At 41.9% G+C, this 25991-nt stretch overlaps 1 protein-coding gene across 1 annotated transcript; it reads left to right on the top strand.

Moving 5' to 3' along the window:
- Positions 1–2669: 2669 nt before the first annotated feature.
- ubl3b (ubiquitin-like 3b) lies at positions 2670–12237 on the top strand. The gene is made up of 6 exons (XM_069170938.1): positions 2670–2829; positions 3384–3495; positions 6838–6946; positions 7849–7935; positions 10234–10311; positions 10637–12237. The coding sequence occupies exons 2-6, from the start codon at positions 3469–3471 to the stop codon at positions 10687–10689; spliced, it is 354 nt and encodes a 117-aa protein (XP_069027039.1). The 5' UTR covers positions 2670–2829; positions 3384–3468; the 3' UTR covers positions 10690–12237.
- The last annotated feature ends 13754 nt before the right edge of the window (positions 12238–25991 follow it).

Raw genomic sequence — 25991 nt, 5'->3', positions numbered from 1 at the left:
GAGGCAACACTCCATCAAAATAATCATCGCATGAATTTACTATGCAAATCATGGCTTTGGCACAAACGCATCAGCTGGGAAATTTTCATAACACAACTCATCACAGATGCTGTTTTTGATCGAAATTCACGCCGAGACCTGGATAACTTGTTTCCTCTGCTTATTAAGACCACAGGACTGATGTGGGATACATGCCAGCCAGTAGACGTGCATATAACAGAAACCACCTGCAAATTCTTCCTCAAATGTCACCATGGAGACAGCAGGTTTTGTTTGGGTGCCAGATTTTGTGTGGTTTCATGATTGTTTGCAGCCTCTGATGAAAGTCTGATAATTAAAATGACTCAAAAAATAGACTCTGTTTTGGGGTAATCCTATAGAATTAGTAATTACCTTTAAAAAGTAACTGAAGTAGGAAAGATTATGTGAAGTCTACCATATTATAGAATAGGCTAATAGGTATTTAATGTAAATCTGTTGTATAAATGTCATGGCATCCTGTGGTTTGATGTATGTTTGTTAAATATTGGTGAAATGCAATCCACTACGAAGTGGAGATGTTATCTTTGGCTGTACAGTATGACCTTTTTCTGAACTAACATGCGTCAAGTGGGGATCGAACCAGTTACATCTCACTGAGGAAACCGCTCTAACCACTGCACCACTGTGTCACATGTTGTCTGAAATATGATTAAAAAAGTCATACTGTAGAATCAAAATGTATTTATGGGATTTTGGGGGATGAAGTTTGTGGTACTTTGCACTGAAATCCACATACCCTTTATTGTTATTGATCTCTTGTTCTTTATAGTATAACTCCATTTACAACTCAAACCCGTATGTCTCAACATACGGGTTTGAGTTGTAAATGGAGTTATACGGGGAATTGTCCTCCGTGAACCATGTGGCTTAGTCTTAAGGGGATTCTCCCTCTGTAAACTTCGTGGATTATCTTGAGCGGGGATCGAACGCACTTCTTCATGAGATCATTTCTAGCTCTGAAGTGGCGTCGTAGACCGCGGGACTATCTTTGGCGCAGAAGAACGAGTAGCGGCGGAGAAAGTGTTTCCCGGAGTTCACTCAGAGCTTTCCAGTGAATCAACCGACAGTCTGGTTAACTCAACAGGTAAAAGATTGTAGTTCACCAATTAATGCTATTAATGGTTCAAATGGTTCAAATTTCACCTTGGCCTGTTGATGGTGATTCAACTTTTAGTGAAGTTGAAACGTTTGGAGAAATTTTCAACGTTTTGCATACACTACACATTACAGGAAGATATTTGATATCACTGCAGACCCTGTTGACAACATGTATATCTACTATCCAAAGAATGTCTGCGGCAATTTTGGTCGCATTTGAATGAATATTTGTGGACGGTGGAGTTATAGGTTGCAGTGAGCCAAAGATTTGACACAATGCAGGTAAAACCCTGGGAAGGTTGGTGGTGCAGTGATTAGCACTGTTGCCTCTCTGCAAAAAGGTTTGGGGTTTGAGCACTCCCTTTGTGATGAATAAATTTTTTTTTTTAAAAAGCAAAAAAATAGCAAAAGGTTTTTGGACGACATGCTATTGTATGACTTTTGGGTCACTTTTTGGCTGCCACGCCACGGGAACACCGATCGACGAAAACGTATTATTTTGATAACTTTTAATTCCAAACATGTTAAGAGTGCACAGACTAAATTTTAAGGCGATTAAATAAAAAACGGCATACCTCCTGTTGAGTTGACATAATGGTGCGTTGGAACTTTTTTTGTACATTTCGGTGTGATACACGTGCACCAAATTTCGTGCATGTAGGTAAGTGCAGCCGGGGCATCTGTTTAGTGGGCACTAGTGAGCCATTTGGCCACGCCCACTCGCGACCCCACAAAAATTAGAAATATTTTGCCTGGGGAGACGTTTGTACCAACTTTAATGAGTTTTTGAATATGATAAAGCCTCCAAAAATTCAGTTGTTTACGGAGAATAATAATAACGCGGAATAATAATTCCTTGAAGAACAACATGGCTTTTGCACCATCGGAGGTTTTGCTCAGTTGCCATGGTGATGATCTTCATGACAGCTGAGCAAGCTCAGCCAAATACCAGGTCCTGAAAAAAAGCACGCAAATCGACCCAGAGCTTCCAAAGCCAGGACTAAAACTTCATCAGCATTACAGGAAATAAATAGTCCTGTTATACTGACGTGTTTTTTATTTTTTATTTTTTTTTTAACGATTTTTGTTTTTATAATTTTGCTGTCTTACCCGGTGAGCTTTCATCTCTGTACCAGTACTGATCTCGTATTTACTGCCAAAGCATGAGCTCTTTCGGGTAGTTACTGTTAAATATAACATCCTGCAGGTGTTACTTGCTCCACACGCGTCTGGATTGCATAACTATCGGACGACCTGTCCTCGTCCTGGACGACCTGTCCTCGTCCTGGACGACCTGTCCTCGTCCTGGACGACCTGTCCTCGTCCTGGACGACCTGTCCTCGTCCTGGACGACCTGTCCTCGTCCTGGACGACCTGTCCTCGTCCTGGACGACCTGTCCTCGTCCTGGACGACCTGTCCTCGTCCTGGACGACCTGTCCTCGTCCTGGACGACCTGTCCTCGTCCTGGACGACCTGTCCTCGTCCTGGACTTCAGCTCCCAGAAGCGCGTGCGGTCTTGTTTACAACCAGCTGACTTCCGGCGTCTTCCCGTCCATTAAAGCCACCGATACCGAGAGTCGACCATCACGATAATCCGTCTGCATTCGATATTTTCCTCATTAAAATCGCGCCCCGCTGACTCGTCAACTCAACTGAATGCGAAATCCCATCGTATTCATCAGATGCAGGTGAGGCCGACGTGACAAACAATGGCGGCGCGTTTTTTAGTGAGACAGGAAGCCGCCGCCGCCGCCAGTCAGCGGATAGCAAGGGGGAAACTGGCGTAAAGCTAACACAGCAGCTACAAATTGCTAAAGCACCCCCACAATTCGCAGGACTCTTGTTTCGACATCCGTCCGGACGGTAACTCGGTGATTAGGTGTCGGGTTTGGGCGAGAGACGCATTCAAGTGACGAATAAATGACTTCAGGCCAGCTGCTCGGCTGTAATAGAGGAGATGTGTGTGAATGAGGAAACGTTAGCCCACCAGCTTTGATCACCTGATCTCGAGGTTAATGTCGGAATCTGACTTGAGCTTCTGAACTCATCGAAGTTTGTTATTTTAAACGAGATGAATCTCTGAAATAAGCTTCTTCCCCGAACTGCTTTTGCAGGTTCAGGTAGATAATCGCGTGCAGGTTTTGATGTTTGATTGGTTGGTGTTTTGATGTCAGCTGTGGCCTCAGCGACGTGCTGCCGCGATGGTGCCTCACGATGTTGTTGTTGTTGTTGTTTGTGTCAGGGCTCTGGCCCCTTCTCCAGCAGCTGAAGCGCTCCAAGTCCCGTCCTCTCTGCTCCACGTCCACGGCCTTCCTCCTCGCTGAGCCATGACCACCCAGAAGGATCTTGATATTGTGAGTAAGGGTCACTTTAAAAAAAATACCAACACTTGATGTATGTGTGTGTTTATCTTGGGGGGGGGGGGGGAATAAATGTATTAAATATACGTTTCCCACCAAATTGGAGTAGTTTTGAGTGTGTGTGGGGTAGGGTGGAGGGGGAGTGGAGGGGGGGTATTGGATTAGCCGACGTCCACAAACACTTAGCTGGGATAGTAACTGCTGTTCCCGTGAACACCATCTGTCTAATCTCAGTTAAAACGTTGCCCTACTTTCTTTTCAAGGTTTAGATTCCAATTGATTGTACCCTCTAACTCTGTCCCGCCCCGTCCCCCCCTCCTTCGCCCCGTCCCCCTTAAACCACAGGAATGGACAACACTTATTTAGACACACAACAGAAAGGATGGCAGAAGTCATGGCGGACAAAAAGATCCAGGCAGCTGGCTGTCTTAACGCGCAAGTCGCTTCACAGGAATACTTCGCAATGAAAAGCTGGATAAACATTTGCGACTGTGGAGTTTTAACCAGCAGATTTAGAGTTCGATAAAAGATTGGTTATGGATTAGTTGGTCATGTGAATGATAGGGAAGCTTTTTTTTTTTTTTTGCTGGAAGACTGACTGTCAGAAAATTAATCTGCAACGATTTAAAAAAAAAAAGAAAAAAAAAAGTTTTAAAATATCTTATTGAAGGTATGCAGCTTTGGTCTTTTTTTTTTTGGTATAAATTATTGCAAATTTAGCATATTTCAGCTTTTGGGTGGTTGGAGAGACACTATGAAAATTGAAAATCTTACCTTTACCTCTTAGAAATTGTGACGACTGTTTTTAATTATTTTATGTCATTTTTTTTTTTTTAAAACAATATTCACATAATTTCATTTTTTTTAAATCATTTTTAGGCGCAGTCGTTAAAACACAATCATCTTGGCACATGTCTTTCCTGTCAGAATATTGTTTTACATTATATTTAGACAAAAAACCTCATCAGATGTTTTCTCTAGGGCACCAACATCAGGTAGAAACTCACACTGAGGCTGGATTTATTTGATCATCTCTCTTGGCAGCGACCCTGAGGCATTAGTTTGTGGGTAGCTGTGTTTTTACAAAACTTGACCAACATCAAGAACGGATAAACCTCCAGTGGCCATGTTAAGCCTCAAAAAAAATAAATCATAAATAGAGTTTGAAAGATTTAATGTCTTTCTTTTGATTGGAGAACCTCGAGGACTTTCACAGGGTGTTGCCCTGAGTAACCAGGCAGATTTGTTTTTATTTTGTTTGGGGGGGGGGATGAAAGAGATGGCGACAAAGCTGGTTAATGATGACATGGGTATGTAACCCCACATTGAGGTTATTCAGTTCAGAGGGGGGAGGGGAGGTCAGAGGACCACCAAGGGGGGGGGTTGTATTGGTAAACAGATCAGAGAGTGGGGTCGCCCCCCCCTCCTGACGTCACACCTCCTGGTTAAGTCTCTTTGTTCTCTCCTCTGTGATTTGTGAACCAAAGAAAGTTCATGTGCCACCTTTTTAAGAAGGACAAATGTCCGGGAAAAGTACCCCCATCTGTCAGCTCCGACTCCTCCAGAAAAGACATCCCAGCATGAAAGATTTTTTTTTTTATTATTTTTTTTATACCAAAGTCATTTATTAAAGTAGCTGCATCATTAATTAGAGATGATGGATTAATAAGAATCAGCATAAATTAGACAACAAAGGTCCAAAATGGATCAATAATTAGGTCAGAGTGATGTTACCCTGCTGTCCGTACATGCAGTGTAAAGTAGGTGAACAAAGGTATGGCTGCAAATATCGATTATTTTCATTATAGGTCAATCTGTCGATTATTCCCTCAATTAATTGATTAGCTGTTTGGTCTATAAAGCGGTGGTGAAAAATGTTGACCAGTGTCTCCCAACATCTGGGAGGAGGACGATGATTAACACATGAAGGCGGAATTATTTTGTAAATCAGTATCTATTAAAAAAGTTAGGGCTGAAAAATGTAACCTCAATTTATTTCAATATATTAAATATGTTGAAAAGATCTTAAATATTTGTAAGTTACATTAAAAGCAACATTAAAATAATGCGTGTGAAAATAAAACATTTAAATAGAGTTTCAGTGGGGTTTGATACATTTTGCTTTGAATACATTTGTGGTTTAGAGTCTGTCCAAAGTCTGTGACTCTCACATATCCACTTGTTGTCTTTACTGGTGACGATTCACCATCTCCAGGCAAAACTTCCTTTAATTTCTAACACATTTCAAGAGATTCTTGTCCTGTGTTTGTTTGGATCAAGGTCAGGTGATTCATTTCAGCCAGCATTGCACCATTGAGTCCAAAAAAACTCTTTGATTGACTTGTTTTACATTTTAGGATCAAAGCTTTAAAAATTCCTTAAAAATTAAACAAAAATTAAATTACATCCCAAACCACATCCTACTACTGATATGCAGGCACATTTAAATTCATAAAGCCATATTTATCTTTTTATGCTTTCCTTTCTTTAAAACACACAAACCAACAGAAAACAATAACGTTAAATATATTGATACATTAAATTTGACTGTACAGGTGAACTAGATTTTACTGTTTGGTCATATAAGGGTTACAAAATGCTTTTTTTTAGTCTGTTTTTGGTAATGAAAAACATGGTATACTTTATAGTTGTGACCTGCATTTACAATAAGGGTTTGTGTTTTTGTTTTTTTAACTTTAAATAGAGTGAGCAAAATCCCATGTGGGTTTGCTTATGGTGTAATATTTTGGCCTTACAGGCATGTTGGACAAGACGTACCCCTTTTATTCTTCTATTTATTTATTTATTTAACAGGTTAGTATGTGTAGTTGCCCAGAGGATATAATTTGAAGGAAGGCCCACGGTTAGAGACCCTCCCTCACACATATGCCCAGTCCCTCTTGGGGCTACGCACTGGCCATGTAAATTTAATAACATGGCCCAGAGCTGTCTGGGACACCTGGGGTTATCGCATTAGGCCGACAGCCCGGAGAGGAGCAGCAGCGCCCTGGAACTAAAGGGCCAGTGTTCTCCCCCTCAGCCCCACCCTTATCTCTTGTTGTCTCTGGCAACAGGGGCTCACTTCAGTGTAAGCCCTCCGTGAATGAAGTCGCCCAGTCAAAGGGTGGAGATCTGGTGTGGATAAATCTAATTAGACTGGAATGCCTGTCTCTTCACTGCCTTCTGAAGGTCACCTCATGTCTGAAGAGGTTAGAGGAAGTGGTGGGATTTCACCACGACTAATCACGAAGAATTTTAATGGACGTTTGGTGTTTATGTTGGGTGCTGCGGCATTTCTTCGGACCGGTCTTCAGATGTTTTTGTTTGTTGTTTTAGGTGCACCTCCGCCTTATCCTGGTCAGTGGCAAAACGCAGGACTTCACTTTCTCCCCGAACGACTCGGCCACAGACATCGCCAAGCATGTGTTCGAGAACTGGCCTGCAGGTACATGAAACATTAAATTACTAAGTGGACTGTCTTTGATTCAGTCAGTTGTCCTTCAAATAATCAACGGATTGGTTTAATTGTTTTGCTTTCTATGATAGGGCAAAATAATATAATATTTCAGTGTATTTCTGAGATAATGATGTTCTTGATATGAAAAAATGCGACAACTTATTTTATTCTTAATTTCTAGAGCATATACAACTGCAACAAATTAAATGTTATAAGTTTTACATGTCAGCATAAACATAACAGTCTGCCTTTAAATATTCAGTATAAATTGACATATTACTTTGGTTCGTTGCACATCTAAACTTTTGAAACCAAACTACTTTCACACACCTGAAATCGCTTCCATATCTGAAACCAACTCTCCACCGTGTAGCAGCTTTCAGCCATGCTTGTCTGAGTGCTTAAGTTACGCACATAATGCACGTCATACTGTTATGATGTATGTTGCATTAATTCTAAATATTGTCTGAATTGATACGAGTTGTTTTATTATATTAAAAATGACACTCATGTTGCCACGAACGATATGACACACCCGTAATATGACCGTTTCTTGTCATAGTGCTTTACTGCTGTGATCAAAACCTTGTGTGCACTGTTTGTGTTAAACGTTTAAATTCCTTTTATGAAGTAGTGAGGTAATGTGGAAAAAGTCACAATTACAGTTGAATTAAAGCATAAAGGGTTTTGACTACAAAATATTCTCATAACATGTATAACGATAACATGTAGTCCATTTTTGTTGCGTGTTTATGTAAAAAAAAAAAACACAATTGTCTGACATATTGATTAAAAAAAGAAGTTAATATATTGTATCAGTCTCTGCCTCTGAACTTCAGTATCAGCCGGGTGGTAGTCAGTGATGCACCTGTTCTTCCTCTCTGTGGCAGGGTGGGAGGAGGAGCAGGTGAGCAGTCCCAGTATACTGCGCCTCATCTTCCAGGGACGCTTCCTTCATGGCAACGTTACCCTGGGAGGTAAGACCATCTCGCCACAAAGACACCATCACACAGACAGTGAATGACAAGGTAACATGCACTCATTCAGGCCACGATATGTGGCCGAAATGCTCAGGAAACTCTCGAGTGGGTGGACCTCGTACAGAGAATTATTTGACAGCCAACAGTGAAACCTTCAGGCTCACCTCTGTCCACTTTTACATGCTGACACGTGACTTATTTACTCGTCACTGTGGGACTTTTATTTTACTCCAGTCAACGTAGGTAATCAAACTCCTGGCAGTAATATGATGGGCCTCGCACAACTGAAAGAAAAATGAAATTTCCTGCCCAACTACATTTGAGTGAATCAGTCACCCAAACCCCGGTCTTAATTTTTGTTTGCACTTTAAAAAAAAAAACACGTCGAGGTCCACGTCTACTGAAAGAGTACCTATTACTGAGTGATCATTTCTGCGGGGGGATTTCATCGCAATAAGAAACGATGTCCAACCTGTCAGGGGGGGGAAAAAAACAAACCTTTTTCAAAAATGACAAAATCGGTTGAGACCGTTTGCGTTACAGTAAAGTGTGAATAACTACCTCACTTCCACTTGAGATCTGCAATTCCTCTGTCATGTTAATAAATTGTGTAAATTTGTGTAAAATAAAACTGCAGGAATTCATCTGGTGGTATTATCAATGAAGGAAAGGTAATGTCGCGAACGATAAACACATGCACTGCAGTAGCATAGACTGCACTTACAGAGCTTAACTTCTGCATACGACATCATCAACTCATTTGTTGCCATGGTGACAGTAGTAGTGGTCCTGCGCTTAGGCTGACCGCAGTTTAAAAATGAGCGGCTGAGTGAAGACAAAGCAGCGTAAGCAGCAAATGAAACAGTGGAACACCTGATTTGATTAGTTTCATCTCGTCAGACCTTTGACCAGTTGGACTCGCCGCCCTCTACCTGCTCCGAGATTAATGACCCTCAGTCAGACGGGTGTTAAGTGGAGCAGCCGTCGGTGGACTAAACCCTTCACACGCTCTTCTGTGAGGCTGCAGTCGGACCGTAATTTGTGTCGTATCGTGAAAATCAAGCGGGACGGGAAACTGTGCGTTGGGTTGTAAACGCAAAGGTCAATTCATGGTTTGGGTGTGACGTGAACGACCGGGTCCGCACAGACCAGGCGTCCACGCGTCGTAGCCTGTCGGCGTGCCAGCGGGACAAAATGGGCGTTTATCTTGTGGAGAAGCTGTGAAGAGATTCGCTGTTGCACATTTTATAATTCATCATTTAAAGAGTACAAAGACACTCCTGCTGAAACAACCACAATATGCCATCATCACATTAACAACCTCAGACCTCCACATCCGCCACTGTGCACAGATGATGTGCGTCACATGCCGCCGTGAGGACAATGGAAGAGGTCAGTTTGTATTAGAAGTTGTCGTTGCCTGACTTTGACGGTGCTTTTCATCGATGGTGTCTAAATGCTGTGGGAAGCTGCAAGTTTCCCCGAAATCCTGCTCGCGCTTGGGGACTGAAGGGCAACAAACTCGGAGCTCATTTCTACAAGCGTGTGCGTCTGCTTTCTGTTTTCAAGCCATGAATTGGCCTTCGACCGCAGGAGCCGGCAAGGCGACAGCCGCGGTCCACGAAGCGTCTGTCCTCGCAGTCCCGGCCCGATGCTCGGTTTATTCCCCTGTACAGTTATAAAAAGAGTATAAGCGAACAATATTTCCTGAGTGAGAGGTCTGTCACGGTGGCCCGACGGTTCTCTTCTATCGGAGTGAAGCGAACGGTCTGCCGGCCCTCATCTTGGCTGTAATTTGTCTGCCAGTCTGAATTTCATCGATTGATCGAAACTTGCATTCATAAAAAGGAAACCCACTGAGTAGTGACCGTTTACATTAATACGCAAATATGTGTGATTAGTAACACGGCATTCCCACCAAGAACTAAATAAATACAACAGAAACAGGAATGTGCACAAGAAATAAAACTAAAATAATTTATAACAGAGACAAAAGGAAATAAAAAGTGAGAGAGTACTGAACCATAACATTTACATTCAGGTGGAGACAAATTTATAAATGTGCTAAGCCGCAGAGTATCTTCAAGGTTTTTTCTACTCGTAAGATGCAAAGAAACAAAAAAGCTGATTTACCCGCGGTGGCAAATATTTGTCTGAAGTTTCGTCCTTTCAACAACGCCTGAACTGTCCGTCTAAACCATCAGCTGTTGTTTTAATAGCATTAGCCGTCATTTGATCATACCGTGAAACACAGAGAAGCATTTTGAATCACGATGTGTATTTCCATGTGTGAAGCTCTAAAGCTGCCGCAGGGCCGAACGACCGTCATGCACTTGGTTGCCAGAGAGACTCTTCCAGAGCCCAACTCTCACGGTGAGCGACTTTTCTTTGTCTTTTTAAAAAAAAATAATAATAATAATAATAAAAAAAATGATTTACTAGAACTAGACTAGTTATCCTGTGGGATTGTGGTATCTGATCACTTGATGGAAATGTAATCGTATCCCTGCTCTTGTAATTGATTGACTCGTTTGTCTGAGTAAAGTGGGCTCAGTGTGATCCGTTTTCTGTCACGGACATCGTGCGGGGAAGCTTCTGTCTTCCTGCCGCTAACCTCAACCCACACACAAGTCGATATGAAGGTACATGTAGCAGCTCATTGTTTTCACCTCACGACTCTGCTGTTCTTTCTTCGTAGGTCAGCGGAACAGAGAAAAAACCACAGAGAGCAACTGCTGCCTTCTCTTGTAAAGCAACAGATATGACCCCCCTCCCCAACACCCAGCCGCTCTCTCTCACACACGCACACGCACACACACACACACACGTGCACACATACACACACATACATACACACACATCCCCTTCCTCTCCGTTCCCTCGTACCTTTCGTCCCGTCAGCTGCGGATCTGGAATAAATCGCAGGAAGTCTGTTTGGAGCCGCTTTGGTTGAACTCTTGTCCGATCTGAGGCTCTTTTTTTTTTGTGCCAATATATTCACTTTTCTGACCCCGAACTTTTACCGTCAGCGTAATTTGCTGTTGTTACCCTTTTTCATTTAAAGATCACAACATGGAACAATACCTCCGCTCCCGGGCGGCTCTTCGCTGCCGGAGACGTTTTAAAGAGCTGTCGTCCGTAGTGAGAAAGCAACCTGTCGCTCTTCACGGACACAGAAGTGCTATAAACGGATGAGTTGGCTTTAACCCTTCCCTACTAGTCACATGGATGTTTCCCCAGGTCTTACTGAATGGTGTTAACCCTCTCATTGCGCTTAACCAGTTTGTTAATACTGAAGTGTTTATTGTGTTTCATCTTCTCTTCCCTCACGGCTTTTTCTTTTGTTCTGGTCAGATGAACAGACCTTAATTCCCCCACGTGGTAGAAAACGTCCCATCCTCCTCAGACTGTTTGCGCCCCACTAACTGAACCGTTCGGTCTGTATCGGCACCGGTGGCCTTCGTGCCAAACACCTGCATCATTGTGTTTCCGACAGTGGACCAATGCAGAAAAGACTTTTATGAGGGAGGGCTGTGGAAACACCCGAAGGTTCCTGGAGGAACGGGAACAGACTCCCCAGTGAGGCTTGAAAAGATGTAGTCAGAGGATTCGGTGCCATCGGGTCTCTCGTTCGCACCTCTGGTGGAGATTTTATCGACTAGGCTGTCGATGCTCCCTCGTCACGGGAGCCGACACGGCGGGCCAGTGAAACGCAGACCGAAGAAGCAGTTGAAGATGGGAAGGAGGAGCGGCGTCGGCGTGAGACCCTCCTCTACTGGACACTAAAAATGAGACAGATGGAGATTTTCTCCCCCCTGCATGAAGGGGTTCTGGTGGTGTTTCACCTCCTTTTCATTTGGATGCTGTCTTTACTTCTCGTTTGCCTTTTATCGTGGAATTCAGTAATATCATTAATATTGAAATTTAAATATATCAATTTTTATCTTGTGTATAGGTATTTGTTGAATTCAGTGTGGGTGAGTTTGTGTGCGAGTGTGTCTGAGGGTGTGTGATGCACGTGGCATACTGTATGAGGACTAGTGAGGGCATGTGGTCTTAAAAAAAAAAGAAAAAAAAAAAAAAAGTGATGCACTGGGAGTGTTGATGGGCTGCGGTTTCTTCAGAAACAGTTGGAAAACCTTTTGATTCCTTCCATTGAGTGTCCTTTGGTTTGTGTTTTTGTCAATCAGTGTCACTGCTATGAAGTTTAGCTCAGTATGAATAAATGTAAAAACTAAAATGCGATGTGGTCTACATAAAAGCTTGTATTATAAATTAATAAATCTTTACATAAGGCAACTTCTCTTGATTCAGATTTACTGTTTTATCAAGGGGACAAAGACAGACGCTGTGTTGAGATTGGTATATTATGGATTAAACTGTCGATTAATTTTTCTGATTAATCCTTTGAGTATTTTACATGTTCAGTTTCGAAGAGAACACATTGAAATATCTCTGTTTGTCCAAACATCTAACTTGCAGTGGACGAGGAAATATTCAGATTCAAGAAGCGTAAACCAGAATACAAAAAAATATTTTTACTTTTAAAAAAAAAATCCATCAGTTATCAAAATAGTTGCAGAACATTTTGCGGTTGTTTTCTTGTTAAACTCAGTGCAGTTTCATATTGTAACTTTAACTGTGTGTCCTCAAAACAGTACACAATACACAACTTGAACTCAGATTTAATGTGAGCAGATTCATCATTCTGCACGGTGACGCCGAAACGTCGAAGTAACAAAGAAAAAAACATCTTCTAGTGTGAACATGATACAAACCCAAAACCTGATTAGGATTGAATATTTAGTCTGATTAATCTGCCAGTTGGTTTTATCGGCTGATACTAGCCCATCACAGATATATCAATATCAGCCTGTGTGGTGGTTAATATGAAAACTTGTTTACAGAACATAATGCAGAAAAAGATGCTTGAGGTAAATTTGAAAATATTCTATTTGTGTTTTTTAATAGTTATTAAATTCCCAGTGAAGTCCACCGTTTCAGTGCACTGATGTCAGCGTGATAATAAACTGTACGAATATTAGGAATTTATTACATAGCTTCATCACAAGTGTTAAAAGTGTCTGATAACCACATCCAAAGGATCACTGCAAAAATGTGTTTATATAAACTATAAACAATGGACATATAAAAATGTTCAGCTAATTTATCAATATCGGTGTCAGCATCAGCCCAGAAACTCCGGTATCTGTCGGGCTCCAATATAAACAATGTGTAGTTTGACAAAAAACATTTACCACAGGATCCACTGTGTAGTTTTTCAGGGTGGTGTCCCCACATGATCAGATGGAGTTCACTCAGCCGTCACGGAGATGATTTATTTGCTATCAGTGTGAAATCATGACAGCAGGTGGTCCCGCTGTGTAATTGGAGGATTGGGGATCATAACCCTCATCACCGGTCAAGGATCAGCAAGAAACCAGTCACGGTTAAACTGCATGTTCAGAGTCGTCTCGGTCATGTTGTTGTTTACATGTAGTTTTATTTATTGACCACCAGGTGGCGGTGTCCGTCTTTGAGATCATGAATGAGGGCGTCACGGCCTGATGGAGGACTTCACAGTGTTTTTACAGATTATTTTACTCCGATGGAAGGTAAAGGAGCAAAAACAATTTCAACAATGAGATAAAGACTGTTTCAAAGTTGAATATGACGGAAACAACTTAGAACAAGCTTAAAGGAAACAAACTGCAGTCCGTTTGGTGACGGATCACAAGCTGTCACCGCTGACGGCAGCGTTGTAATAACCGAGTCGTAACTTTGCACTGAGCGGATTTTCAGCAGCTCTCTGCTCGTCTTGTCTCGGGGATCTGCTCCTCACGTGTTGCTCCAACAGGTCCAGGTTTCCAGTTGACACTGGCAGCGCAGTCAGGAAAAGTGCAGTCAGCTCACATCTTCATCACTTTCCCTGAGCTTTAAACCTGCTGCAGTGCTGAAAACACCCTCCTCACGTTTTCCACCTGTGTGAAGTTTTTTTTTTTTTTTTTTTTTTGTGACAGAGTTCAGTCTGAACGGGAGCTGACCACAGAGGTGTTTAAACGAGCCTCCGGGGAGGCAATCGGTCGAAATGTCCACCACTTGGATGAATTGCTCTCTGCGGTCGACATGACTCAAAGCACGTGTGCAGGCAGTTTCTTGGGTGTGCTGCGGTCCGACCACCGCTCACTGCCCCCCCCCTCCCCCCCCCCCCCACACACACACACCCCTATACACACACACACACACACACACACCTGATACGGAGGGCTTAACTCCCACTCTGGCTGCGGTGTGTCCAGCTGTTCAGAGAATATCCTGATGGAGTAAAGTACTGCAACAGTTAAATTGTACTCAAGTACAAGTAGTAGTACTGATTTGTGAAGCACCACTCAGCCTCATAGTGTTTTATTCCTGTAAAAGGGACAATGTGGCATCGTGTCTGCAAGCTGTTTAATATGAACAGTATCTTTAAAGGAACATGCAAAGATCATGTGACCTGGTCAAAAGCTCCTGTAGAGCTACTTTAAATGCACTTTTTTTTTAGTCTAGAAGGAACTTTTAACATCAACTTTTAAGAACATACTGACAAGTAATTAGAACATCTATATTACCAAGACAAGTAGGCAAACTCCATCTGCTGATGAAGGTCATGTGATGTGGTCAAAAGCTCCAGATGAGCTAGTTCAAATACACTTTTCTTGAGTCTGGGTGGAACTTTTAACACGTGCTTTCAAGGCAATATTGATAATTAATTTGACCTTCTATATTTCTCCGACAAGTAGGCAAACTTAGTCTGTTGATGAAGGTCATATGATAGAAAGCTCCAGAACAGATGGTAAAGAGCTTGTGTGAAGATTTCTGTCCACCATCTCTACACCGTACCAGCTGCCTGGCACGTTTCTGCTCATGTCTTACTGGTGACGCACACACTTTATACACCTCATGACAGAAACTTTACTACCTTTTAGTGACTTGAATGTTTGACTTTGATTTTTAATGTTCACATTTACATCATTTTTTTTGAGCACCTTAAGGACTTTTTGTCTGTCTCGGGCCTAAAAGTTGAACTTCAAATGTCTTAATCTCACGTGGAGGTTCATGTTTTCTGAGGGAGATCACGTGATAAGGATCGAAAGGTGCAGCTACTACCTTCAGGTGTGATCTGTTTTCCTTGCTGCCGTTCTGCAGTGCAAGAATAAACTTTGAAGCTCGAAATGAAGCGAACAGTTGAGATATTCTGGAAAATAAAACGTTTTTGCTCTGCTCACCTCGCTACAAAAGGAAACCGGGCGTTTTCTGTTAAGAGTCCCGCAACTGTGGAGGGCTTTACCTGAGGAACTCAAGCTATAGCTGACTCTGTATCTCCTTTAAATCACTCCTCAAAACTTTCACAGGAACGATTTTTATTTGTAATGCGGCGGTGTTTGTAGTTTCTATCCCTCTTTCATCACTTGCATTCTGCAGACTTTCTCTCCTGCAGGTGTGTTTATCGTTAGTCGTCTCTATATAGTTAAATCAAATTTTATTTGAATTGACCATATCGGGATTCTGCATACTACTTTATTGTACTATTTACAGCACTTTCTAACTTGAAAGTTTTTTTTTTTTTTTTTTTTTTTTTTTAATCTCTCTTTCAAATGTAAAGAGGAAATTAACTTAGTTTAGCGTAAAACTAGCAACAGCTAAGCTGCCTCACAACAGCAACACATAACGTGTTCGACGCAGCTTTGAATATTGGTTTGGATGGTTGGATCAGTGGAAAACATTTCTGAAGAAATGTTCCAAACACACATGGTTTGTAGTTGAGGAGCTTAACCTAGATCTAGATTTTAATAAATCCTATTTGTTTGGTGTCTTCAGAGCCTTGGCTCTCTGTTTTACTGCATCTGGACTGGAATCGATTGAGAGAAAATAACTGAAGGCCTAAATCAACAGTGGCTCTGATATGTGTTATGTTCTGTCATGGTATGCAACGCTCCAAATCCCGCTTTCCCTCTATTTCTTCTGACCTTTTTCTTATCTGCCAGTTTCTCATATATTAAAACCAGCTGTGAACACACCAGCAGATACAACGGGCTGATGGTGTTTTTTTGTTTAAATACGGATCTGTGAGTCTGCTCTCGATTGCTCTTCCTCAAAGACCCAGATGTGAGATGCAAACTGAATCTGAATTTCATGAACTGAATTTGAAATGTTAGAACTGAATTGAATTTTCAGTGACATTTAAATGCGCTTTCAGAGCAAATTAATTCAAATTCAGAATTAAACATTCAGTTTCAAGTTTATTGGAATTCAGTTTCAAACTAAAATTTCAAGTTCAAGTTGAGCAATTCAAATTCAATTATTAAAGCAATTACTCAAGTATTGCGATTCAAATTCAAATATAAAAGATTCAAATTCAGTTTCTACTGGCACATATTTCTGCCTATAACCTGCTCACAAACTAAACTCCCGAGGGTTAAGTTACAGGAGTCAGACAACTAAAAGCAAAACAAATGCAACGAAGATGAACATTTTCCTTTTATTCTTCTTCATATTTTTTTGCTGCATGTGAGACCCTACATGTGTGTTATCATGTGTTCATTCCTTTGAGTCTATTTGTCCACACCAGAGGTCCTCTGATGGCATGAAATGAAAGAGTTCAGTAGGCCAGTGTGAAAACATACACACTCATGCAGGGGTTGAATTAACCCAGCAGGGTGTTAGCAAATGAGCAGCTTTCATGCTGACTCCAGAAGCTGCTGCTGTCTCTCTTCATCTCCAGCCCTCCTTTCTTCTCCTAATTGGGAAAACGACACTGCTTTATGTGGGTCTCGGTTTCCAAATGATGGGATCGTAAACCAGGAGGGCCGGGGGACATGGACTTAGGTGTGTGTGTGTGTGTGTGTGTGTGTGTGTGTGCGTGTGTGTGTGTGTGTGTGTGTGTGTGTGTGTGTGTGCAGTAGCAGGAAGTGTTTTAGCTTCAGTGTTTCCATAACTGAGCTGTAACAGAAGCATGCAGGACGGACGGAGGGAGGGGCCGGTTAACCTCTTTTTATTTGACCGTTTATTTCACCAGATGGGCCCCAGTTTCTTGTAACGTGCCGCTGTAAAAGAGCCACGGCTTTGACAACAATATCAGCTCTGTGTACGACAGAGGGAGAAGCTGAAAGACACCTCAAACACGAGATAAAAACCCAGACTTCTGTCGGCATTTATGTGGAGCGGGGGATGAAGATTTAATATTTCTACGACAAAAATCTAATCTTTCCGGCTCCAAAATGACAAAATCTCATGACTTCTTCATTTTTACATGATAGTCATGAAGACTTGATTTTATATATCACAACAGCACCACGGGAGTAAAACTATTCCTGCCTTTGTGCTCAAAAATTCCTGCGGTCCAATACAGATATGAACTCTGACCTCTGACCTGTGTACAAAGCATACCCTGTGCACCGCCCTGCACATCGCATGTTTGCACTCGTGCACAGAACTGACAGACCTGAATTTTCACACTTTTAGCACAACGTCAGGAGGTCACCATGCTGCTCATCACTACACGTATGACTCAAGAGAATCAGTGACTATTCAGTTTTAAACCCAACAAGTCTTAAATGTCAGATATTTGAGTATGGTTAGTCCATTGTGCTGCACATCATAAAATCACCTCTAGTCTGGTCTTTGGTTTGTCATCACGGTGTAGAAATATATATATTTTCAGAGGAACCGTGATTCAAAAATCTCCTAAAACAATCCAAACATCATATATAACCTGTGCTACGTTGCTGATGCTGCTGAAGTACAATGAAAAACCCTTCTCACACCAGAAGTTTTCATCATTAATATCTCACACAGTAAACTAATACGGAAAATGTACCAGTTTTTGTTTCATTTATTCAATACGACAAACCAGAAACACATGTGACCTGCTGCTGTGTGAAATATCTGAGGAAACTAGTGACACTTTTGTGTTTCCAGTCAACACAAAAGTAAATTCAGGCCTTTTTTTTTTTTTTTTTTTTTTAATGCAGATTATCATCACTTTATACTTACAATAGAAGCACCACAGCACAGCATAAGTGACCTTTGTTAAAATGCAGGTGTACTTCCTGCTGCATATGTCTCTGTGCAGGTGTTTCCTTCCCTTTTATGTGTCCCCCGCTGTCTCGCTTAAATTAGAAGTTACTGTAACATAATGTTAAAATAATCTGTGAAGAAGTCAGGGGATTTTTATTTTGGAGCCAACAATTTAATGCTACAGTTTGAAAATTACACTCCATATATGACATACAAATTACATAATAAGGGTGTCGTATGCGCTCGTAGATATGAGGGGGATAAGAGGGTAATAACTTTGCAGTTAGAGCGAGGGACCTGGAAATAAACTGTACTGTAAGAAGAGACAGCCTCCAGGATTAGTCTACATGTTTTTGAAATATATATCAGCACTGTTCACCTAATTATCCTGTGATAACACAACTGCAGTTCAATACAATTAAACAGTTAATGAGTAATTTTGACTAAAGAGTTCAAGTGTAATTTATTTAAGTAATTTAAATAATATCACGCAAAGTTGTTGCGACCTTAGTCTCTAACGTTTTGTCCTCTCACTCCATATCTTAATACATTTGTGGATAACAGTACCCAGGAAGTATTTTATTGATCCCAGTGCTTGTGCATACTAAGTTCGCCGACTCATACAAATGTTGCAGGCTGTGATGTAAGTGTTTGACAAAATTATTATCTAAGTCAAAACTTAACAGGTGCCTAAAAGGTCAAAAGTGTCAGCAGCAGTAAAAAAAAGTTTTAAGAAGCGATCAGCTCGGTGTAACTTTACTACACGAACATCTACACACATGATCGTAAAAGGAGAAGGGTCGCAGTAACCTTCGCTGGGGTACATACCTCACAGATGATAAACATAAACATCAGAAATCCTTCCTTCACACTTAACATTTCTCCTCTTGGCTCCAGAAACTGTGTCCTCATTGTTTAGTCAGGACAAGCGGTCACTGGAGGGGACTGGCCTTCGACCAAACTTTCTTCCTTTATTTCACATAAAACGAAAAGCACAAACTATGAGGGGAAACATACTAAAGTAATTACGCACAGAGCCGAGGCCAAAACCAAGTAAATGCAGGCCAGAGTCGTTCAGACTCGCTCGTTACTCACAGCCGCCTGCTCATTGCTGTTAAATTTGTGTACCTGCAACCTGAGCTGGGCTCATTACACCATCATCACATTTAGTGTAATCGGGGTAACCCCATACAAATTGATCATCAACGGTTTCCGCTTGCTTCGACTCATGATCTTTTCCTTTCATCCCTTGTTTACGTTCGGGGTGAAGTTTGCAACTTATGTTCAGGTGTGTCCGATTTCTTTCGCTTTCACGGTCCAACACCCGCTCTGATCGCTCTCCAGACATCATTAAAGTGAACAAATTTTCTGATCTCCGGATCTAGTTGTTGAATTATTTCTCGTGTTCACATCGTGTGATTATTGCTCAGTGACACCAGATGCTGACCCAGGTCTATGCACTGCTGTACTGTATGTCTGAGAAGAATGTGGACAACTTTCCTCCCTTCAGATTCCTTTAAGTTAAATTTTTAAGACAAAGAGCCACTTTTTCTGTCTTAAAAACACATGTGGGCACACAGTGTCTGCCAGTTTTTTAACACTGTGGCATCCTGCTGCATCTTTCCAAACAGCTAACTTTAGTTTTGAAACTATTTCCTCTCATCTCACTGCAAGCGTTTAAGAGTTACAAGCGGTTTCCGCGGGATCTGCAAACACTGCTGCGATTTTAAAATTTATAGGTGCCCCTTATTGGACTTGTTGCTGTGTGTATGTTGTTCATTAGGACATCAAAATGCTTTCCAGTTCATTGCTCTTTTACACTGCCTGCTGGAGCCGGAGCTGTAATTCCAGTTAGTGAGGGATCAGATGGAGGTCACTGCTGGCCTGTGGGGGTTGCAGCGCACCACAAGTCCACCGAGCCTCTCCGGACTACATTACAGCTTTTATCCTCACTAATGGGATCTCTTGGTGGGGAATCCCAAGGGTGATGGGGATTAAGATACCTGGCCTCGCTCCCATGCGCCGTTTACCATGTGGGGCGCAGCAAATATGTTGCACATGCCCAGACTGCTGCTGCTGCAACATCTCTAGATACACAAAGCAAACCACAAAAGTCGGAGGAGACTTATGTGCGTTCACACCCAGACTGTCGGGAACCTGTCTTGTGGTCTCCTTCTCCGGCAGCATTTCTGCCTCTTTCAAGTTGAATTTGACCCCATTTGCAACTCAATGAGAGAGTATCAAATGAAGGAGAGCTGGGAGCCGCTGAGGCCGCAGAGACGGCTCTGAATGTTAACGTTCTACCCTGCTTGACTTGAATGACACGGTTGGATATGTTTCAGAGTTTCCCAGCATTCCAGCCAAAGTGGAAGAAAGAGGACAGAGTGAGAAAGTCTTAACTTGGAGGACAAATAAAGAGTAGAGGGTGGAATAAGTCCCACGTCTCTTTATATAAGCCTCACAAGGAACAAGCTGTGAAGGAGGAGGCCGGCTGAGATATTACAACAGAGGAGAGTTTCAGACCCGCCCCCCCCCCTACCCCGCCTCTGTTCTCTCGTGTATTTTAAAACCTTCATCATGCTTGGTCACTACAGTCTGTGTGAATCACGACTTAATGCTCCATCTGTCTGTCACATGATGTCTGAGCGACTCTATAAAAGAAACAGCACGACTCGGTAAAGAGACACCACCTCTGTTGCCCTCAGCTTGTTTGGGTCTTTTTTTTTTATTTTTGTGCTCTTCGTCAAACTGTCTGATCCTCCGGTGACAGGAGATTTTTTTTTTGTCAAATGTAACAGCCAGATATCATAAAGAATACTCTGAAGTGCAGCTAGAAGCGATTGATGTTAGTTTTTCTCCTCATTTTGTGTTGAGAGAGCGGTGCTCTTTGCCTGTAGCCCTGCTGAGTTGTACCGATGCTCAGACTCACACCACCCTGCAGCAGCAGCAGCAGCTCGGGTGCTGAGAGCAGCAACAAGGAAAGGTCAGGTGGAGTCCATTGTTACAGAGCTGTCATGGTTGTGATTTATTAGCAGCAGGTTCACACTGTTTGTGGTGCCTTAACTCGCTCACTGTTTCCATATTTTTGTTTCATTCACAGGAAGAGACAGATATGATTTAGATGGGAAATAGCGTGCAGACTCTGAGTTAAGCACAGTCTCTACTGCTTCTGCTTTTTACAAGTGCAAACGTGATCTAAGGACTCTACATTTTTTAAGTAGGGCAACTAAAATCAATTTTTATTATCAATTATCCTGCCGATAGTATTTTTTATTGATTGCTTTGTTAAGAAATGGGTAAAAAAAATGAAAGAAAATTCCCTATTTTATTTTGTACTGTCAATAATCTAAAGGTGAAATGTTGGAAAATATTTTAAAGTAATTTAAAGCACTTTTTGGAAAAATGATATAAACTTTGAATCAACTATCAGAATAGTTTGAACTGCGTCTGTTCATCATTTAATCAGTTGTCGTATTTACAGTATTCTGAGGCGTGTTTGTGAAACAGAGTGGCTGCTTTTAGAGCACCAGAGTCACCTGGAAGATGTGAAATGACCTTGAGTAAAGCACTTATCCCTGAAACTACTGCTGAGAAGCTCCTTATTGCACCTGCGAGGTGCAGTAGACAGCTGTCAAAGGCTGAGCTGTAAAACAAAGTGCTGAAAAAAAAATCACTCACTCTTGTTCAAGTTTTATGAAATGATTTAAATGAAATAATGGCTGAGCACATATTTCTGTGTAAAATAAAAAAATAAAAAAAGGAAAAGTGAAAGCATTAGGGGGCTTGGCGGCAGCTCACAGTAAAACCTCTGTGGTTTCCATGTGTCCTCGGGGTGTTTGTTGTGGGTGACCGGGCGGCTGAATGGAGTTGCTTTGGTTCTGCAGCAGAGTTGGTGAACTGGTGCTCTTTAAGTTGACAGTCATTCAACACCCTGCCAAGTCACAGGCTCATGATTCAACAACACCTCCTGGCTGCAGGGGCCCTGCATGAGAAGAGAGAGTGACGGCAACACAAACACTGTACGCAGGATAGGAGTCGTGGAGAGATGTAATGTGGCTCTGATGTGATGGGCAAAATGAACGAAAATATTTATACAGAGAGATTTTAAAGAAAACATTATTTATTTCTTGCGACCTTTAGTGAGGAGCAAATCTTAAAGGCTGATTTTAATTGCCACGGTCATGTCACAGTGATGTCACAGTGCACTGTCACACCCTGGAGTGCACTTCTACATCAGCGCTCCATTACTGTAAATTTAAAAGCAGGAGTAGGACTTACCTGAAGACACGGTGAGGTGTAGATTCTCCCCTCTACACCCAGAGTGAGATGCATGAACAGTGATGTCACAGTGTACGACACACCCTAAAGTACCTTTTCGACGTCACGGCAATGAGGCGAGATGTTAAACTGTAGAGGACGGCAAAAACAAGTGTCACTGTCCACTGCATTTAGCAGGACTGTTCATCACAGTAGTAAGAGGATGTTTTCATCAAACGTTACGACAACAGAAAGCGGATGGAGGGATAGAGTTCAGTGAAAACAGCTGTTTATAACCAATGACATTGATAGATGGATAAATGAATACTATCAGCAGAGAGACAAGCAGCTCAGCCTTGTGTAAACGTACACCTCAGTGCACTTATGTCCAAGTGTCAGTGGGAGCAGGTCTTGGCTGAGTAATAGTGTTACTAATCTGGATCTAGATGGGAGTTGAACGTGAGGACACACAGCTGCAGCCCAGCCTCGTCTTAGCTGAGATCAGGCCTTGGCCACCTCGTGTGCTTCTCTCTGTCTCTCTCTGTTGTCACCTGTCCTGCTGTCGGCACTGAGCCGCCAAACGTCTGGGCTGCCTCACACGCTTCACTGAAAAACAGGAACAATTGGCATGAGATGTCGGTCGCATTGCATCAGTGTGAGCTGCAGCAGTGGATCCAAAGTGATTAACATGGGTTGTAATTTTTTTACGAGAATTACGCAACAGCCACTTCCCTTACGATTAATGCGTGAGATGGGAGAGGATAGTGAAGGCTGAAGGGACTGTTAACAAACAAGTACATTCCTCCCCTTTCTGACTGAAGCACACATTTCATCCATTTCAAAGTTTTTACTTTGGTTACTTGTTTGTTTTTGAATTGATTAGAATACTTTTAGAAAGCACTACGTGGCTTTGCACCAGACTAGCCTGGTATTACAGATCCAAATTTACTGCACGCATATATGGGTCCGGCCTTGCTCCATTTGTTTCCAGGCGTTGCATCCTACTCAGTGCGGACCTCGGGTTAATTTTGAAACCATTGGGGGAGCCTTTATCCAATCGGCATTGACCATCATATACCGTATGTAGCTCGCTGAAGCCCTACATCATTGCTGGAACTACTACCACGTCATTGCACTCAGCCCCCTTCACTGGTTGCCGATTGGTCCGACCTATAGAGTGAGTGAACGAACCTTCATGTGAACATTTATGGACTGTTGTTGCCTTCAAATTGGTTCTTTTGTTACCTGCTTATGAGAAGAGTCCACATGGACGCAGCCCTATTGTTGCTTTTCATAACCTTGGACCTCAAAAGTTTCAGAAAACACTCCACAACTCACGAAGTTGGAGCTTAAGTTCATGAGTTGTGGAGTGTTTTCTGACATTTCAGGGAAAAAAGGAGGCCATGGAAGTTCATTTTGTCATTGGATTTGAAGTTAATATATTGTAATTGTTTTTCTTTATAATTTAATGATACGTCTGAGGGTAAATGTTGACGTTCTAATGGCCTCATCTTTCATTTTGCTTTTCCTGCATTACATTATCCATCTGCTAGCTTTCTTAATATGTAGCCTCTGTGGCTTCTAGACACCGTCCATGTTGTTGTTGCCTGGCAATAGTGTTCGTACAACTTTACTACTTGAATGCCACGAATACCGTGCACACGACTTCCTATGTCGTAACTACAAGCTCACCAGATTCATTTGAAGGCACTATAATCACAGTGAAGACTGAATCTGTGAGCGATTGTCGGGCAGAGTCAGGCTCACATCAGACGACCTCTCAGAAATAATTTCCCCATATGAACCAAGAAGGCCCCTCAGATCCAAAAACCTTCAGAGAATCTGAGAGGAGCCAAAAACACTGATGTCTTTAAATATAAACTAAAAACCTCTCAGTCTGGCTTTTATTATCACATTTTTTTTTATTGTATTCCATTATGTTTTACTCATAATTTACTCTTTATCATTCTCTTTTATTTTGCTTACATTTTACTTATTTACCGGAATCAATTTATTTTTATTGTTGTGTTTATTGCTTGAGTATTGTCTTAACTACCTTCTTTTATTGTTTTCTTTGTTAACTTTTGTGGTTTTTGGTTCTTTTGGTGTGTATTAGTCTCTAAATTCATTTTCATTATCTTACATTTTGTCAATTGCTTGTGAAGCCATTTGTTTGAAAGGTGTTATATAAATATTTGATTGATTATTTTTTTAACCCCATTTTTTCCCTTTTAAAAAGATATTTGATGAGGGAAGAACAACAGGACAGGTGGGGGTGGCTGTGACATTCATTTACTGGCACAGATCATCTCTCAGAGTCTCTTTCCAATCTGCATCCCTGGTGTTTCCTCAGAGTTTTCTTTGGATTTGTGTGGGGTGTTTTGGATTCTATCGTTTTATTATAAACAGACATGCATTTGCAAAGCTTCATCACAGATTCACAGTTCGCTCGTGTCCTCGGAGCTCTTTGTTCATCTGGCTGTGGGTAACCTTCAGATAAGTTTACAATTAAACAGTTGTCGCTGGAATGTTTCGTCACGGCTCTGATGTCTTTTTGGAGCTATAAATCTCTGCTACATCTCCTGTCTGTTGAATTTATAGACTCCAATCAGCCGTGGATTAAATGCTGGTCAAAAACAATAAACTCCAGCTGACTGCAGAGCAGAGATGTGCCATGCTGGAATCCAGTTATGAGCGTCATTGCTTCATCAGTGTGTCTGTAGCTGAAAGGAGAACCAGTCATGGGGACAAAACCCTGAACCCAAGCTTGTGACTGATCTGCATAGAGAGTATTATTCTCGGAAAATGAGTTGCGCGGCTTTCAGTGGCCTGTTTCGGACACTGGTGGGGGGTGAGGGTGGTGGTGGTGGTGGGGGGAGGGCTCGCTTTGTTTCTGTGTGATATGCAGTGTTTAAAGGATTAAACTGTGGGTGAGGAGTTGCCCTGAGCACTTGGACAGCTCTGAAGCCTGCTTCTCTCTTCAAAGCTCACTGGGACACGAACTGGACAGCCTTGTTATTCCCAGGCGAACAGGAAAAGGCTCCAGCAAAAAAATGCATGGCCAAACCTCAGTGAATTCCTGATGAAGGAAAGAATGCAGCTAAAGATGCCACGTTCTTGTCCTTGTTAGAGGTTTTCCACTGCACTCCTTTGGCTTGCTCAGCTCCTCATCCAGAGCTGTGCAAGTGATAAATCTCCTTGCAGTAGATATGTGGGCGAGAGGTGAGCAGTGGAAAATACTTTAATTTACCTGTGGGAATGCAGTTCAAACAGCTCAACACATGCACTGATCATTTAGCCCTCGTTAGGAACTTTAATTTGCTTGTTGGAAAGAGTGATGAGGCGTGTTTAGGTGCGAAAGATGGTCTTGTTTGTCTTTATTCAGACATGTTCTTTAGGATATTTCAAAGGAAGTGTCTGCTTACTGAGACTGATAGCTGTTATTTACAACACTTTGGTGTTTTGTAGTGGAGTGATGTCACCAAATTAATATTGCATGTTACTGCGAGGATTAGCAGCTGCAGATAAGAACAGAGCGAAGAGACCTGGCAGCCTCGCAGCTCGTCTGGCTCGCCTTCGTCAACCTCATGCAGAGCATCGAGGAGGAAAGCCACCACCGCCACAAACTCTGGAGTTGATTAAAGAAATACCATGACAGAATAAAATAAGAAACATACAAATAAACTTATGAATACACGATCACTTTCAAGCAATAGCTGTTTGCATTATAAAATGAA

Source organism: Embiotoca jacksoni, unplaced genomic scaffold (genome assembly GCF_022577435.1).
Source record: "Embiotoca jacksoni isolate LCO1_2020_lvr unplaced genomic scaffold, fEmbJac1.0.p SCAF_5, whole genome shotgun sequence".
Taxonomy (NCBI): domain Eukaryota; kingdom Metazoa; phylum Chordata; class Actinopteri; family Embiotocidae; genus Embiotoca; species Embiotoca jacksoni.
The sequence above is the reverse complement of the archived record's forward strand: the minus strand, read 5'-3'. Positions and strand labels throughout refer to the sequence as shown.